Below are 18,552 nucleotides of genomic sequence, written 5' to 3'. Positions count from 1 at the left end.
GGGGGGGGACATTTGCTTGGAAATTTTTTTCCCAGCCTTTTACTCTTAGGTAGTGTCTGTCTTTGTCACTGAGGTGTGTTTCCTGTATGCAGCAAAATGCTGGGTCCTGTTTGTATATCCAGTCTGTTAGTCTACCTCTTTTTATTGGGGAATTGAGTCCATTTATGTTGAGAGATATTAGGGACCAATGATTGTTGTTTCTTATTATTTTTGTTGTTAGAGGTGGAATTATGTTTGTGTGGCTCTCTTCTTTTGGGTTTGTTGTAAGAAGTTGGGTTTGTTCACAATAGTCACAAATTATATAAAGTACCTTTGTGTGATTCTAACCAAGCAAGTGAAAGATCCATATGACAAGAACTTCCAGTCTCTGAAGAAAGAAATTGAAGATCTCAGAAGATGGAAAGACCTCCCATGCTCATGGATTGGCAGGATTAATATAGTAAAAATGGCCATCTTGACGAAAGCAATCTACAGATTCAATCCATCAAAATTCCAACTCAATTCTTCATAGAGTTAGAAAGAGCAATTTGCAAGTTCATTTGGAATAACAAAAAAAAAACAGGATAGCAAAAAACTATTCTCAACAATAAAAGAACTTCTAGGGGAATCACCATCCCTGACCTCCAACTGTATTACAGAGCAATAGTGATAAAAAAAACTGTATGATATTGGTACAGAGACAGGCAGACAGATCAATGGAATAGAATTGAAGACCCAGAAATGAACCACATACCTATGATCACTTGATCTTTGACAAAGGAGCTAAAACCATCCAGTGGATAAAAGACAGCATTTTCAACAAATGGTGCTGGTTGAACTGGAGATCAGCAAGTAGAAGAATGCAAATCAATCCATTCTTATCACCCTGTACAAAGTTCAAGTCCAAGTGGATCAAGGACCTCCACATCAAACCAGATACACTCAAACTAATAGAAGAAAAAGTGGGGAAGAGTCTAGAACACATGGGCACTGGGGGAAATTTCCTGAACAAAACACAAATGGCTTGTGCTCTAAGATCAAGAATCGACAAATGGGATCTCATAAAACTACAAAGCTTCTGTAAGGCAAAGGACACTGTCATTAGGACAAAATGATAACCAACAGATTGGGGGAAAGATCTTTCCCAATCCTACATCTGATAGAGGATAATATCCAGTATATACAAAGAACTCAAGAAGTTAGACTCCAGAGAATAACTCTATTAAAAATGGGGTACAGAGCTAAACAAAAAATTCTCAACTGATCAATATCGAATGGCTGAGAAGCACCAAAAGAAATGTTCAACATCCTTAGTCATCAGGGAATTGCAAATCAAAACAACCCTGAGATTCCACCTCACACCAGTTGAAATGGCTAAGATCAAAAAACTCAGGTGACAGCAGATGCTGGTGAGGATGTGGAGAAAGAGGAACACTTCTCCATTGTTGGTGGGATTGCAAACTGGAAAGCCACTCTGGAAATCAGTCTGGAGGTTCCTCAGAAAATTGTACTACCTGAGGACCCAGCTATACCTCTCTTGGGCATATACTCAAAAGATGCTCTGTTCATAGCAGCCTTACTTATAATAGCCAGAAGCTGAAAGGAACCCATACACTTACACAATGGAGTACTACTCAGGTATTAAAAACAATGACTTCATGAAATTCTTAGGCAAATGGATGGAACTAGAAAATGTCATCTTGAGTGAGGTAACCCAGTCACAAAAGAACACATGCTATGCACTCACTGAGAAGTGGATATTAGCCCAAAAGCTCGAAATACCCAAGCACAGAACATATGAAGCTCAAGAAGAAGGAAGACCAAAGTGTAGATGTTTACTCCTTAGAATGGGGAACAAAAATACTCACAGGAGGAAATATGGAGACAAAGTGTGGAGTAGATATGGAAGGAAAGGCCATCCAGAGACTGCCCCACTTGGGGATCCAGCCCATATACAGACACCAAACCCAAACAATATTACTGATGCCAAGAAGTGCATGCTGATAGGAACCTGATATAGCTGTCTCCTGAGAGGCTCTGCCAGAGCCTGACGAATACAGAGAATGGGGTCCCAATGGAGGAGTTGGAGAAAGAACTGAAGAAGCTGAAGGGGTTTGCAACCCCACAGGAAGAACAACAATATCAACCAACTAGATCCTCCAGAGCTTTCAGGGACTAAACCACCATCCCAAGAATGCACAGGGATGAACCTATGTCTCCAGCCACACATGTAGCAGAACATGGCCTTGTTGGGCATCAGTGGGAGGAGAGGCCCTTGGTCCTGTGAAGGTTCAATCTCCAGTATAGGGAATGTCAGGGCAGGGAGGTAGGAGGGAGTGGGTGGGTGGGTAAGGGAGCACTCTCATAGAAGCAGGGGGGAAATAGTGGGTTTTGGGAGGAGAAACCAGGAAAGGGGATAACATTTGAACTGTAAATAAAAAATATCCAAGTGAAAAAAATTCATAAACCAATAACCAACATATTAGAAAAGTAAAAAGTTGGGGTTGGGGATTTAGCTCAGTGGTAGAGCGCTTGCCTAGGAAGCGCAAGGCCTTGGGTTCGGTCCCCAGCTCCGAAAAATAGAACCAAAAAAAAAAAAAAAAAAAAAAAAGAAAAGTAAAAAGTTAATAAGATGCTATATTTCCAAATTTATGCATTATGTTGCATTTAGTATGTGTTATGACACGAAAAAAGCCCTAAGAACTGCCACCAAGTCACCACTCAGAGCTGGAGGAACTGGGCAGAGATGTAAATGAGGAGACTGATAACTTACAGGTGCCATGACAGAGAACCAAAAACAAACAAACAAACAAAAGAACAAGCTATTAGAGGCTGGAGAGATGGCTCAGTGGCCAAGAGTATAGGCTACTCTTGCAAAGGACCCAAGTTCCGTCCCCAGCAAGTACATTAGTTGGTGTACATTAGGTGGCTCAGAACTGTCTGTAACTTTAGCTCCAGGGGATCCAACCATTTCTACTGGACTTTGCTAACACTTGAGCACTTGTACACACACACACACACACACACACACACACACACACACATGGACAAAGGCAGGTGTGGTGGCAAACGCCTTTAATTCCAGTACTTGGGAGGCAGAGACAAACGGATCTCTGAGTTTGAGGCCAGCCTGGTCTACAGAGAGAGTTCTGGAACAGCCAGGGCCACACAGAGAAATCCTGTATTGAAGAGCCAAAGAGTATCAGGAGTTCAAAGAGTATCAGGAGTTGTCTGTTGGAGCTGGGTACAAGGAAGGATACATACTTGCATATACTCTTAGCACTCTCCATAAAAAAACAAAAACAGTTTTTAAAATGTTTGTGGGAGTGAAAAAACCAAGCCTTTGATTAATTTTCCAGTGGCTGGTGTATTTTACCAGGCATTGAACTGGGGTGGGGACGGGCGGGCATTGGTTCTTGGCCCACTTAGTTTGAAAGCAACCCCTGGAACAGTAGGGGCAAAACCATCTCACCTTCCCTTGCAGTGATTCTTCTGTGGACCCAAATAGCACCATCCTCTGAGGGGTGCTGTCTAAACTTTTGCAGAATGATCTGGCTATGCCGGGCCAAGCACACTGGAGCACAGAACCAAATGCCTTAACCAATCTCATATGAGTGCTGTGCTGACTCAGGCTTGCTCAGGCTGTGTGGACCAGCAGCTGACCCCATGTCAGCTGAGAAGGACCAGGGCGTCTGCTCCAGGAGACTGTATGGGTTTAGAGTGTCACCCCAATGAGCCCCTCCCTGCACACACCTCTGCTGGGACACAGACTCCTCCCCCTCCCTCCTTCCCTCCGTGTGTGTGTGTGTGTGTGTGTGTGTGTGTGTGTGTGTGTGTGTGTGTGTGTTGTGTGTGTGTGTGTCTGTGTGTGTGTCTGTGTGTGTCTGTGTGTGTGTTTCTGTGTGTGTCTGTGTGTGTGCGTGTGTCTGTGTGTGCGTGTGTCTCTGTGTGTGTGTGTGTGTGTGTGTGTGTGTGTGTGTGTGTGTGTGTGTAGGGGATGGTCAGTTCCCTTCTACCACGTGGTCCTAGGGATTAAATTCAGGTTGTCTGGCTGGTTGACAAGATCCTTTACCTGCTGAGCTATCTCTCCAGCCCTGCACTGGGTGACAATGACCTTGCTATGGGTCTGCCCCCTTGTCAACACAACAGAGACTTTGCCTTCACGCCCCACCCCCACCCCTCTCTCTCTTCAACCCCAGGACAGAATAGGTTTGCAGCTGGTGCCAGACTCATGAGTGCTGAATCACCAGTGCCTACCAACTCGTGGCTTTGCTTCTCCTCACACTGGGACAAGGCTAATGGGAAGGTACTTGGGTAATCTCTGGGATGGTATCAAATGACCTCCAAAGAGCCTGAGATTTTCATTGCTAAAGACTCTAGGGAAACACAAGTGACTTGCCCAACCCTCAGGAGTGGATAAAGACAGGTATTTCCCAACAGACTGGTGAAAACCAGATCTCCAAGCGCTCTAAAAGGACGGCCAGAGAGCTCTGCAGTGGCAGCCCCAGCCCAGCCAGGTGGCCGCAGGTGTTCACACAACAACCTCATCTCTGAGATCCTTGCTCTGTATTCGGCTTCACAGGCAGAGATCTCTAAATAGGACACAAGGCTGCCAGTGCGTTTATACGTTTGTTTGCTTGCTTTGAGACAACATCTCATGTAGCCCAGGTTGGCCCTGAGCTCCTAATCTGCCTACCTCCACCTCCTGGTGCTGGGATTTTGGTGTCTGACACCCTACCTTCTCACATAAAGACAAGGTCACCACTCAGTGTGTGTGTGGGTGAGGTGGACAGACATGTTTGTACCAGCCAGTGAGTGTTCTGGTGGAGAGTCAATGCCTGGTCCGGAGCAGTGTCGGTCTGGCTTACCTCTCTGAGACCTCAAGTACTGCACTGCCCTCCTCAGGACGCTCAGTTTGTCCAGTTTGTGGGCTGTGGGGATGTGTGGAGGGATCATAGATGACAGTTTCCAAATCAGATGGTTCATCTTGTCTCTCCGACGCTTTTCTGTCTGGCTGTGAGCTTCCCTGGAAAGAAGGAAGGAAGGAGGGAGGGAAGGAGGGAGGAGGGAGAGAAGGAAGGACGGAAGGACGGAAGGACAGAAGGACGGAAGAAAGAACCTCCTTGGCTAATGTTCACCATCCAGAGGTTGCATCCGGCCAACCACACTCAGAATGCTCTTCCTCCCTGCTGCATTTATGTGAGAAGCCAGAGCTTCTGGGAAAAGTGCTCATAAAACCATCTTACCTCCACCATATGCAATGCCTTTGACCATGACCTGTGTTCTGGGGCCCTGGCTTCCTTCCTCCCTCCTGAGGAAGAGCAGGCGGCCTCTTCTGCTTGAAGATGACTTGATATGTGCACAGCTGTCACCCATACCCACTCCATTCTCGTCTGGCTCCTGACTTTATCTAGAAAGTGCTTGAGCCCCTACTCCAAACAGCGCCGGCACTAACTCTAGCATTATCGGTGTCGTGATATTTGACCTCAAGTCTTCTGTTTCCAGCTAGATCCCGGAAAGCACACAGTCTCCGCTGGAGCCGTCACTCCCTGGCCCTTCTCCATGTTTAAGATCATGGCAGCTGAAGCCCACAGCCTCTGCCTTTGGAGACCGATGCAGAAAAACCACCAAGAGTTCGAGGCCAGCCTGGTCTATGCAAATAAGCCCTGTCTCAAGAGTAGCAACCCAATGATAAGTCCACACCCTGCCCACCATCCTAGAAAGTATTTTACAACTTGTATTTCATTTACTACTGCTATCTATCATAATGATCATCACCACCGCCACCATCATCATCATTGTGGGTTGATGTCTGTATGCAGGTGAGGGCAGACACAGGATAAGGCAAGGCCTGTGATTGGGCAGTGAAAAAGCAAGGCAGGCACAGAATTTTGGAGAGAGGAGAGAAAGAGAAAGGAGAAGAAAATATGGAGGAGAAGAAGGGTGACCCACTCCCATGTGGCTTTAAATAGCCACAGGTAGCTATGAGTATCTTATAAGGGATGGATTACTATAGGACAATTTGTCTTATCTAGGTGGGCAGTTTATATCGATATCAATTGGCTCTGAGTTTATTGTGTGGATGTTTTGCCGACTGAGAATTTACTGATATAAATCTGATTGATAAATCACAAGCTTCTAGGGTTTTGATTTTTACTGGGATACTAGAAATTGTGACAATAACCACTGGAGTGGGGGCGGGGGGAGCTGGGAATGTGAGCAGAGTTCACAGCAGAGTCCTAAGAGGGTGGCTGCTGCTAGGGCCAGAGAGTAGCCAGCGCCAATGTAGGGCTAGCCAGGGAAGCAGGGACCGCCGGAGACGGACAGAGAGTAACAGGAGGTATCCTGGCATGGCACCTGGTGCACCGTATCTTTTATCATTATCATCATCATCATCATCATCATCATTATTATTATTATTATTATTATTATTATTACTAACCGCGACAGTCACCATCAGGGAGTATACATTACAGCACGTAGACGGAGTTCGGGCAACAGCCTGTGGAGCTGGGCCTCTTCGCACTTCTCATGTGTTCTAAGGCTTGAAGTCGGGTTATGAAGCTGAGGGGACCTTTGCCCTCTGAGCCCTTGGCTTCCATGACTCCTCCCCCTCCTCAGCCTCCTTGGTTCTCCTTGCTCAACTCAGTACCTTCGACAATTTACACAGCTTCCCTTCGCCTTGAATACCGATGTCCCCACGATCCCCTGCTTGGCGCCTATCTCTCTACTCTGCAGAGCACGGAAGAGAATGCACCCTTCCTATGGCTCGCCATGGCTCCCTGGCTACGGACTATGAATCTGTCATAATTCCTTCTCCAGCCTTTGGAAGCAGTTCTGCCCCCAGATGCCTCCCGAGAAATCTGCAACTAAAAATATTCCAAACTAAATGCGTTCCCTGCATCTTCCCTCCCACTTCGGATCTCCTCTCTCTCTCCCCTCGTTCCCCTTCCTCGATATGGTGTACTTTGGATGGCGGCCGCAGATATCCATTCTCAACCCTCCCTCTTCTTTCCCTCAAAGGGTCTAACTGTCACGAAGCTCAGTAGAGTCTGGTTTTTACAATATTCCACAATTAGGTCTCCGAGTCTCCAGCATCAGGCACCATCAGCCTCACCCTGGGGCCGCACATTTAAATCAAGCTTTCTTCTGTTCTGCCCGACCTGACCCACGCTTCCAGAACCACCACTCGACAATCCTCACCCAATGGATTCAGCTCTCCATTTGAAACGCAGTGTGCTTTACTCTACCAGATGCCACACAGTAGGTTCTTTGATTTTTTAATTGAGGGGTAAAGAAATGACTCATTGCTTAAGAGCATGGCCGTTCTTGTAGAAGACCTGGGTTCTGTCTCTACAGCCACAGGTGACTCACAACTGCCTGTAAGTCCAGTTCCGGGGATCTAACGCCCTCTTCTAGCCGCTGTGGGCACTGCACACACGTGGTGCACAGACATGCAGGCCAGCACTCAGATACATAAATCTTTTTTAAAAAAGATTGATTTTATTATTTTTCTCCGTGTGTGTGTGTGTGTGTGTGTGTGTGTGTGTGCGCGCGCGCGCACACGCATGTGTGTATGCCTGTGCTTGTGCCTGTGCCTGTGCGTGTTTGAGGGGGTGTCCATGGATGCCAGAAGAGGGTAGCAGGTTCCTTGGAGCTGGAGTTGCAGACATTTGTAAGTTTGTGGGTGCTGGAATCCAGACTCGGGTCCTCTGCAAGAGCAAGCGCTCTTAACTACCGAGACATTGCTTTCTCCTGGAAACAATATGGAGAAAACTATGGAGACATAGTAGATTCTCGATAAATGTCGGATGACTACATGCCCCAGAATCTGATCAGTCTCTCTGAGAGGATCAACTATCTACCCAACGCCAATAGGACCCCAAGAAAGTGGCCATTCTCACAGGATCTCCTTTGCAAGCATTAAAAACTCTGGGGCTACGGGCACAAAAACGCGCATATGTCCATGACTGCCTTTCTTACCCCGAGTGCAATATCACAGACATCCAGCATCCGGCAAGGACCATATTTTGAAAAATCATGGAAAATGGTGGGAGCAGAGGAGGACCAGGCCAAGGTGAACCTCTGAGGAGCACAGAGTGCTTCCTCACACGTATCTTCCATGGCAGGGTGAGCAGCAGGGGAACTTACCTGATGCCATTGGGCACTGCTACTCCTGTTCTTGTTGAAAGAACAGAGGTAAAGGGACTCCGGGGAAGGTTTTCCACCATTGCATCTGTCCTGAATTCTGACCTGGAAGGGAGGAGGTCTGGGGTCACCCCTGGGATGGTGAGTCTCCATCTTAACCTTGATGAGATCTGCAGTCTTCTAGGAGACACACCTCTGGGCATTTCTAAGAGGGTATTCCTAGAGAGGTTTAACCAGGAAGGAAGGCCTGCCCTGAATGTATGGAGTTCTAGGCCAGCCCGAGCTACATAGTGCTACGAAGTGAGTTCCAGCATAGGTATGCTTACATACTGAAGTTGTGTCTCAAAACAACAACAACAACAACAACAAAAATGACAAAACCAAAAAAATCCATAAAATAATAAAAATAAAAACAACCAAAAAAACCAAAATCCTGGTGGGAAGGGACTATCATTTGTTATCAATTGATAGCTCAGGATGAAGGGATGTGCTCTTGGGCCTGTGGCCATCCACCTGACCGTGTTAACAGGAGAAAGGTGGAGTGCAGGCCGGAAGAACAGGGAGAGACCTCCCAATCACGTGAAACTGGCCTGGGAAGTGTTTGGGGCTGATGGTTGTCTTGGGGATCAGAGCTAAGAGATGAAGGATCCTGGTAGGAACTGAGTTAAAAAGACCCAGGATGTCCACCTGCATCCTCCTCTCCGACTCAGAGCCTGGGCCTTCCCGTAAGGCGGGAAACTCCCTGGCTCTGCCACTCACGTGCAGTGCCAGCCTAAGATTTGTCCCTAATGCTTTTACTATATATCCTCCATTTGAGAGCGTAATTAAAGACAATCTCGGGCTACAAGCTGCAGGAGAGAGGGGGAGAGACAGAGGGGAACAGACGACAGACAGACAGAAAGACAGAAAGAGAGACAGCGAGAGACTGAGAAAGAGTAACAGAGAGCGATGGAGAAAGAGAGAGTGGGGGGTGTGTATAGTGGGTTTGGGCTAATGCTGCTTGTAGTATAATGTCAGTTTTGGTCCCCAAACTACAAGCAGTGTCTGCGGGTAAGACACTGAGGGACCCTGTCCCCAGTTGGTTCTGATTGGTAAATAAAGATTCCGGCAGCTCATGGTTGGGCAGGGCAGACAGAGGCGGGACTTTTAGGATTCCCAGGCTTGGAGTAGGGAGAAGGGGAGCAGGAGATCCACCATGCCACCATGCCAGAAGAAGGAGAGGAGAGCCACCATGCCTGAGGAGAGTGGGGGGCAGGAAGGTGAAGCCGGCATGTGAAAAGCCAGGACAGTGTGGCCCAGTTGGGCAGCCCTCTGGGTCCAGGGCAACCAGGGTAGACTATAGAGTTTAGTAAGTCATAACTCGAGATTATCAGCCGGAGGTAAATTAACCATGTGGAGGTTAGGAAGTGTCTCAGCTGTTGCACTGCTTAAGGCGTATCAAAAATATAAAGGCTGTATGAGGAATATTCAGGAATGCAAGCTGTTGGGGAGCGTAGCAGGAACCCCTACTGGAATTTATATATATAAAAAATCACTACAAGGGCAGGCTGAAGCGTGGCTCAGTGGTGGAGCTCCTGCCTAGAATCCTCCAGTAAGGAGCTAGGGTGCGGCTCAGAAATTCAAACCTTGCCTAGCACCTGTGAGATCCTGGGTTTATCTCCAGCAACACAAACGCAAACAAACAAGGAACCACAGACTGGCCATTCTCTATATCGTCCATCAGCCTAACTTAGTAAACATAGAAACAAGAATTTTATATGATCAAACTGATCACAGATCACCAGGGCCAGGTTAGTGGGTGGCCAGGGAAGTGAGAATTACATCCTTAAGCCAAACATGCAAGGATATTTTGCTCCTGGTGGAGTATTCTGCTGAGGAAGGAGGGGAGTTAGCCGTGACCGTGAGCACTATGCATTGATTATAGCTCCAACATCTCCTTCAGATTCTAGCTGACCCTCCCGGCTGTCACATTGTCACCAGCACTAGGAGGAAAGGCCAGCGGTAGGCGTTGACCCGCTGCCATGCTGCCACAGACTCAGAAATAATGATGCAAGCACGGTTCCCTTTTTCTGATTGAAAAATCTCATGGAGTTAGGACAGCATACACTTACTGGAGCAGCTCTGAATCACTTCTTCTACGTTTCCTTGGAAACTCCATTGCAAGAGAGCTGACAGGTCCAGGAGCTGTGAGCTTTGTCCCCGGGCTCGTGTGACTAGACACCATGAGAGCGAGGCTCTGGCTTTCTAGAAGCCCTTTCCCTGTAAGTGAGAAGGCACAGGAAGACACGCTTTAGACACTGACTTTCGTGGTCCGTATTGTCACGTTCCGCGACGTAAGCGGCAGTTCCGACTTGATATCTAGAAACTCGGCCAAGAAAAGCCGTGACATGACAGGATGAGAAGTTATCCAGAGAATTCAAGTATTAGTTTGAAATACGCGTTCATCCATCTTCGAGAGTTTCTTGTCCTCACCTGACTGCAAAAGACAGTCAGACAGGCAGGCGTAGGGAGGGCACGCAGCACATGGGCAGCTGGACGGAAGGCCGTTAGGTGACAGTAACACAGTCATATAAATGGCGGCCTCACTTCCTGGCTCTGAAACACATGAATGTAACCAGCACATCTGTGGTCACCTAAGGGCTGACTATTATGAGAACAAGACCTAACACTGGGGTATAGCTCAGTGTAGAGCACTTACCTAGCACACACAGGCCATGGACCCCCACCCTCAGTATCCCCACAATAAAAACAGACATAGGTTTTATATTGTGGTAATACCCACCCATCAGTGAATGCTAAAAAAATACAGACCAAGGTGCTTAGGGAGGGACAGGAGCCAGCCGCATCATTTCCCACAGCTTTGATAGGAATGAAAATTGTTGTAGATTTTTGGAAGGCGGTCTGGGACACGGTATCAGGGACCGTGGCACATGCTGCGCCTGAGCCAGCTTCTATCCCTTTGACCAACCCTGGAATACCACAAATGCATTAAAGGCTTTCCTCCGACAAAGTCAATGACAAAGTCAAGACAATGGCTGAGTGTGACAGGCAAACCTGTAGCCCTAGCATTCAGGAAGCCGAGGCACAGAAAGGGTGGGTTTGAGGCTAGCCTAGGTTACAGGAGATCCCATTTACCAATCGGCTATGAGATCAGATCCTCTAGCATCCTCAGATAAACTGCAGGACCAAAGGAAAAGTCTGAATCTGTCAAGGTTCAGCTGTCATATCCTGGAGTCAAGACCAGGAGGGGAGACAGAAGGCAGACCCTCACTTGGGCAGTGGCTTAGGTATTGATCGTCACAGAGGACAGGACTGGGACTGAACAGCAGAATCTCCCTCACTAATCTCGCATCTCAGTGGTTTGGGTGTTCCCTACCTCCCGTTCCACCACAGCACCAGCGCAGTGCACAAGATCACCAGCCAGTGAGGTCAGAAACACACCAGGGAGCTTCATGTACCCTAGATTTGATCAGCGCTTCTGAGGAGACCAGACCTGCCTTGCCCGATTGTTTTGTTAGGGACAGGGACCTAACTGGTGGCTTCCTGGCAAATCTTCATGGAAATCTTTGTCAGCAACTTCAGTTACATTAGAGGTGCAACATTTTCCTTCCTGCAATTCCCAACAAGCCTGGTTAGTACACTCCTCGGCCTCGAGCTTTGTGTAACTCAGTCTTTCCTAGGCAGGCTTCGTGGATCCTGTGTAGATCACTTTATCAGCCTCAGTCTCTCCTCAATCAACCCCCAGGTGCTCACTGCCTCTGCCACAGGAGAACTGTCTGAGAGGTGACTGGTTCCCACCATTGGTATACTCTCAGGTATGCTCTCAGGCAGACTGGAAGGGCCTGGTGTAATCCATCAAAAGGCCTGAGACATAGCTAAGACACACCCAAGGCTTCTTTCCTAGAGACAACACTTCTGGTGGGCAGCTGCGGCAAAGACCCTTAGCCCCGCCTGCTGACAGCCCACCCTGAGGTTCCAGACCAGCCTAGCTAGCCCCACTATTTTGTATACCAACTCTGCTGATCATCTTGTAGTATTTGCCTCCCACACTCCACTCCTCTGGCTGACGCTTGCATCTGCTAACGCCATTCGGTTGTTAGGCGAAAGAACTCAGAATCCCTCAAAGCCATGAAGGCCAGGACCTCCCTCTTCCTGCCAACAGACAGGTTCCATTTCGGATGCCAGCAGGTCACAGACATGGCCCAAGTTCTCAGCTCCTTGTCTAGGCATCTGGAACACAGAGTAAAACAGCACCGTTCTTGCCCACCTGCTGGGGGGCCTGAGTTACAGCATGGAAGGTGTTCAGAGCTCACACAGAAAGAGGTAAAGGGTGGGCCGTCAACGTCCCACCACTGAGGTCCATACACTGAATGATCTGAGGGGGAGATGCGGGGCCAAGCACCCGTGGTGACTGTAAGGAAACTGAGTCACCAGAAGCCACGCGGTCATGATGCAGAGCACAGTCAGAGTGACACAAGCCCAGAGAACATCTCTCTGATGATCACTTTTAAAAAACGCGTTCCCTATAATCCCAAGGTAGACAAGAGCATGTCAAAGCAGTTCTTCAGAACTTCAGAGCCTCCTCCAACTGGTTCCGGACCTGCTGGGCTCCACCTAGGCTGAGGCAGGGTTTTCCGAAAGGCTTGGGGCAGGTCTTGGTTAAATGAGCCCCTCCTTCACTCACATGAGAAACCCAGCCCCACCAGTACAGCTCCCTCAGGTTCTGAGTAAATGGAAGACACTAGGCAGCCATCGGGATACTAATTAATGTTAGTGGGTAGGCCAAGGAAGATCACTCTACCATGCCAGTTAAACAACTTCCGAGGCAGATGACACCGGTGCTCAGAAATTATTTGCATGCCCTTTCAAAAGTGTCAATCATTGTAGCAAGATAAAGGAATCTTTTTCTTTTTTTTTTTGTTTTGTTTTGTTTTGCTTTGCTTTGAGACAAGAACTCGTGTTTATTGAAACTTAACCTTGAAATCCTCCTGCCTCAGCCTCCTGAGTCCTGCGACTGCAGGTGTGTGTTTGCAGGCTTATGTGACCAAACTCAGCATAAAAAAAAAATACTTAAAAGACAATAAAATAACCCTATCATTTATACCCTTAATACCACTGTTACCATAGTAACAGTGATGCCCAGAATCTAAAATTGCTGTCAGCCCCTAGAGAAATCTAACTCTTTCTCTGAATAGCTTGCCCTCACGGCACTTTAAATTCTGAGATGTGGATTTGATGCCCCCTCTCCATCAGCCATTTAGCCTCCTGTCACATGACCCAGAGGTGACTGTGGTGATTGTGTAAGGGAAGCAATAAGGGCAGGGCATGAAGCACTCACTGAGCCAGCCTGAAGCTCAGGCTCCATTCCTGGAACCATCAGGGGAGGGAGAGAATTGACTCTCGAAAGTTATCCCCTGACCTCCACAAGTGTGCCTCGGCATGCACACACGTGCACACATGCACACTCATGTGCTCATGTATATGCACGTGCACAGATGCACGCACAGATAAATAAATTAATTAAAATATCTTTAAAGAAGGGATAAGCCAGAAGTGCTAACATTTAGGAAAACTGGAAGTGCAATGGCACCAGGTCTTGCCTCTCTTCAGGAAGTCAGTGGTGTTGCTTAGGAGACCCATTAAAGCAGTGGTAGCTGGCTAGAACGCAGTCCTGTGTGTCTCCATGGTAATACAAGGGCAGCTGGCCTCTGTGCAGACTCAGGCAGGACGTTTAATTCTCCAATCAGGGAGCTGGTACACATTCAGAGAGTGAAAGCTGACCCGGGGGTTCACATTTAATATTTCATCAGAGCATCCCCTCCTCTCTGACAATCTTCTGTCCCATTAGACTTCTGTCTACAGAGAATTCGCTCAATGTCAGCTGCACTTAATGCTTCAAACACCTGTATTGCCAGATGTGGCGGTGGTGAATGCCTGTAAACACAGTTGGGGAGGCTGGGTCTGAGGAATCAGAAGTTCAGGGTGAAGCTGGACTACACCATGAGTTCCAGGACAGCTTAAGACATGTAGAGGGAGAGTTCTGAATAAGAAGAAAAGGTGGGTGGGTGGGGTCTGTGTCTAGTTTGTATGTGTGTTCAGGTGCGATAGTGTGGGGGGAGGAGCTCAGGTGACGCTGTCTCCTCTTGAGACAGTGTCTCTGCCCTGGAACTCACCAACCCACGAGGCTGGTTGACCAAGCCCCTTCTCAGCACCTCAGGCCTGGATTTCCTTACCCTGAGTTCTGAGGAGCAAACCCAGGTTCTTGTGCTGTCAAGCACTTTATCGGCTGAGCCTCTCCTCAGCCCCAAGACCTGTGTCTCCAAGAAGAACACCAGAACCTGGATGTTTCTCTGAGTGCTGCCTACAGGGCCCCTTACAGCCTCCAACTATAACAACTAGATGAAGGCCACTCTGTTCATCAATACCCCTACCCCCTCTTTGGAGCTTTTGGGTTTGTTTCCTGTTTGAGAAAGGATCTCTCTGGAGCTTCTGAAACCACCGAGTAACCTAGCTTAGACTCAAATTTGTAGTAATCCCCCTGCCTTACGATGGCTGAGATCACAGACCAATTATTTTGCTATATCCACCGCTCTGAAACCACAGCACCTCTGGCCCTCAATTAGTCGATATGGGAACATCTGATGTGGCAGAAGAGGGATTCCACAAGCCTGGGGAGAAGCCCAATGGTAAGGCATGAGCTTGACATGCACAAGGTCCTGCCTGGGCTTGATCCCCAGCACCACCAAAACACACACACACACACACACACACACACACTCACACACTCACACACAGACACACACACTCACATACACACACTCACACACTCTCACTCATACACTCTCATATACACTCACACACTCACACACAGATACACACACTCACACACACTCACACACACACACTCTCACTCACACACTCTCATATACACTCACACACACAGATACACACTCACACACTCACACACTCACACACACTCACACACAGACACACTCACACACTCACACACACATACATACTCTCACACACACAGACACACACACATACATACACACTCACTCACACACTCACATACACACACTCACACACTCTCACTCACACACTCTCACTCACACACTCTTATACACTCACACACTCACACACACAAATACACACACACACACACACACACACACACCTGACTTAACCAACAGAGTCCTGTGTATGAGTGTCTTGGCTGTATGTATATATAATGTACCAAACGTGTGCCCTCTAAGCCCACAGAAGCCTGAAGAAGGCATCAAACGACTGGGATTTGGAGTTAGAGACAGTTGTGAGCCATCACGTGGTTGCTTTTGCAAGAGCAGGCAGTGCTCTTAACCACCGAGCCATCCCTCCAGCCCCTCAAATGCACCTCAGTCTCACCTAGTCCTAGGGATCCCATAAAGCAGAAGGTGCATGGTCCCCATTTTACAGAGAAGCAAGATACTGAGAGCTGGGAGGAGCAGGGGACAGATTGGCAAACCTACAGGGCAAGCAGATGGCTCAGGCCCCCTGGGGCCTTGCAGGCTGACACCTCTGGGCTGACCGGTGACGGAGATCCCATGCACCAGAGCAAGTCCGGCCCTGAGCCCTTCCTGGATTAACTTGTGTGATGCACTTCCTGGAAGCAACTCTTAGGGCACGGGCCAGGAACAACAGTTTATGCAAAGCAGAGTGGGATGCCTTCTGAGTCAGGAGCATGAACTGAAGCCACTGCCGTTGCAAAACCAACTAGAAAGAGCTCGGTCTGACAACATCACAGAAGAGAGGAGCGGCTGAGAAGGGGAGGAGGTGAGAAGCTGTTTCAGAGGCTGCCCCCTGCAGGCAGTTCTGGACAGTGCACGGCTTTCTGGTAGGGGGTTCTGGAGCCATCTTCCAAGAGGCTGCTCAGCCCCTGGGCAGCCGGTTCAGTCTCCGTGTTTAACCCATAGAATGTTGAGTGAGCAGGCGATTATGTCTGGCCCACCTAACTTCTACCTTCCAAGCAGCCCTGAAGTTGTAAGGGTTTGTTTTGTTTTGTTTTGCTGCTGCTCTCATATAAGCCAAACTGTGGGTTGCCCCACTTGCGACAGCGGCAGCAGTCTTTTTCAGATCTTGTTTTCCCATGAGCACCCCAGTATCAAGTGGAAGGACTTGTGGGTAGATATAGCATGGCCCTGCTGTCTGATATAAGGACCATTTTGTTTTGGGATTTAGTTATCAATTTTCACTTTCTTGTAACCAAAGAAGTCCACAATTTCAGCAGTGTAGCCAAGCTGTAGCCATGCTGGAAAGGGCAGAAGTCCTTACACTCAAAGTCTTGTTTAGCAGATGCTCACGGAGCTTCCCGAGACTTGGGCTATGTATGCCAAATGCATTCGTAGCTTACTAGTCCTTACAGCTGCAGAATGTAGAGGCCACCGTAGTCATTGCCCCCATTTTACAGGGAGGAAAACTGAGGCACCCAGAGGATCACGAAACAGAGCTCTGAGCAAGAAGGGACCTCCCTTTTAACAAAGTGGCTTTGAGCACCATGCAGGGAAATCATAGGAACCTCTGAAAGGTCACAGGCAGAAATTTCCCACCATTTATTAAATTTACACCAGAAAGTTGAGACAAGCCTGTAGCCAGCTCTTGGGATGCAAGTCCAGGTCAAGTTGGTCATACAAGTTCCAGCTAGCCAAGGACTACACAGCAAGAAATCAATCGATCGATTAATCACCAATCAATCTCAGCCAGCCAGCTACCCCGTCAAACTAACTGCGACCTTGACTTCCGTGGCTGTTTTTTTTACTGGTATTTTTTTTTATCCTCCTGACTCCCGCCTGCCATAAATAACAGCTTTTCGTGATTATCCTCTGTGAAATAATGGTGATGATGTTCCAGAGGAGACACGTTTTACCACTGAGAGCGAGCGACAGAGGACCCGTGAGGCAAAACTCCCAATGAGACTCACAAAATAAAGGGAGCTGAAGTTACAGCTCTGGCCTGAAGTCCTGGGTGCAATCCCCAGTCCTGGAAGATAAGAATTTTTCCTCCACTCCCATCCCAAGTCCACTACGCTTTACAGAGGCTTTGATAAGAGGGTGTTTGCGCTCCTCTGCACTCCCCAGGCAGTCAGGACCCAGCACAGTGTGGCCTCCTGCCAGCACCCTGGAACCGGCTGCTTCTTCCAGAGAGGAACAAATTCGAGCGGCAGGCTGCAGAGCACACAGACTCTGGATTGTGCCTGCAGCTCGCCCACTACAGGACCCAGCTGGGACCTGACCCACACCCCGGACTGGGTCACAGAGGCGATACACCCGCGCTGAGGCTGCAGGGACCCAATGCCTTGACCCGCAGCCATCAGATGAGACCCTGGCATAGACATGCAGAGACCTCTCTCCCCAAGCGTGGGGTGGGGTCCTAGCTCACCGTCGTGGATCCCGGACACAGTGCGGGGTCTCCGCAAGCCACTCACCTGGCGCCGCCATTGCGCGTCGCACAGTCTCGCGACTCTCTGCATGCAGCCAGAGCACACCGGCTCGGCCACCGCAGCCCCCGCACCCCTAGCCAGCCCCGGGCGGGACCAGGCACCCGCACAGGCGGAGCCTTAGCCAAGCCCGGCGCGCAGAGGCTGGCGAGCTGGGCTGAGATCCACCCTGAGCCAACAGGCACGCCCTCGTTGGCGCTGAGAAGGCTTGCAAGAGGTGGAAGACAGGGAGACAGACCCTTGCATGGTTAAGAAAGCCTTGTCCTTGTGCTTGGCCCTTTTCTGTCAACACCGCCCTAGGGACCCCTGAAATAGGAACACATGCAATCAAGACTCCTTGGAGCTCCCGATCTCCCGTCATCCTACAGTGACACTTCTAGAACACACAGACTGGCTCCAGACTGGTCGCGAGGGGGATTCCTCGGTTATACTCGGCCCACGTAAAGCAACAGGACTGGAAACGCTGGGGTTTTGACATGAGCCACTGGATCTCCAAGGACTGGGTCTCACACTCTTCTTGTTAAGTCCAGAGGGCAGAGGGTGTGGACCTTTTTAGCTAATACAGTGTAGCAAGTGGGTTCCCAAATGCTCCGATCACAGGCAAAGACAGGGCTCCATCAAAACCACTCAAAGTCCCGAATGCTAACAGGACAGCTCAGGAAAAACAAAAACAAAAACAAAAACAAAACAAAAGACAAAAAAACTCACAGGCTCTGGTGGATAGTCTGGAGATCCACCCAAAACTTGCTTAGACTCTAGCTTTCTAGACAGTGGTCGTTGTTCAGAGAGGGACCATGCCTCCTGGACAGGAGCTTGATAGAAATTCCACTCCAACAGTGAGGCAGAGTTGTCCTGTCCTGACTGCAGGATGCTGTTTTTACCTGTGTCATCCAGCCATTCCCTCAGCCACCACCAGAGCTGGATGAACCACCCACCCATTTACTTCTGTTTTC

General features: G+C 48.7%; 1 protein-coding gene across 5 annotated transcripts in view; it reads right to left on the bottom strand.

Annotated features, from left to right (window-relative positions):
• Window positions 1–17,742, bottom strand: part of Bmal2 (basic helix-loop-helix ARNT like 2) — a 47,441-nt gene extending 29,699 nt beyond the window's left edge. Inside the window, 4 exon segments of one of the 5 annotated variants that reach the window (NM_001446390.1) lie at window positions 4,848–5,005; window positions 8,131–8,232; window positions 10,239–10,386; window positions 17,588–17,742. In NM_001446390.1, coding sequence (NP_001433319.1) covers window positions 4,848–5,005; window positions 8,131–8,232; window positions 10,239–10,386; window positions 17,588–17,600 — 421 coding nt within the window. In that variant the 5' untranslated portion in view covers window positions 17,601–17,742. 5 annotated transcript variants of the gene reach the window in all.
• Window positions 17,743–18,552: the final 810 nt, after the last annotated feature.

This window comes from Rattus norvegicus, chromosome 4, assembly GCF_021556685.1.
Source record: "Rattus norvegicus strain SHRSP/BbbUtx chromosome 4, alternate assembly SHRSP_T2T, whole genome shotgun sequence".
Classification (NCBI taxonomy): Eukaryota; Metazoa; Chordata; class Mammalia; order Rodentia; family Muridae; genus Rattus; species Rattus norvegicus.
This window is presented reverse-complemented; position numbering and strand designations above follow the sequence as displayed.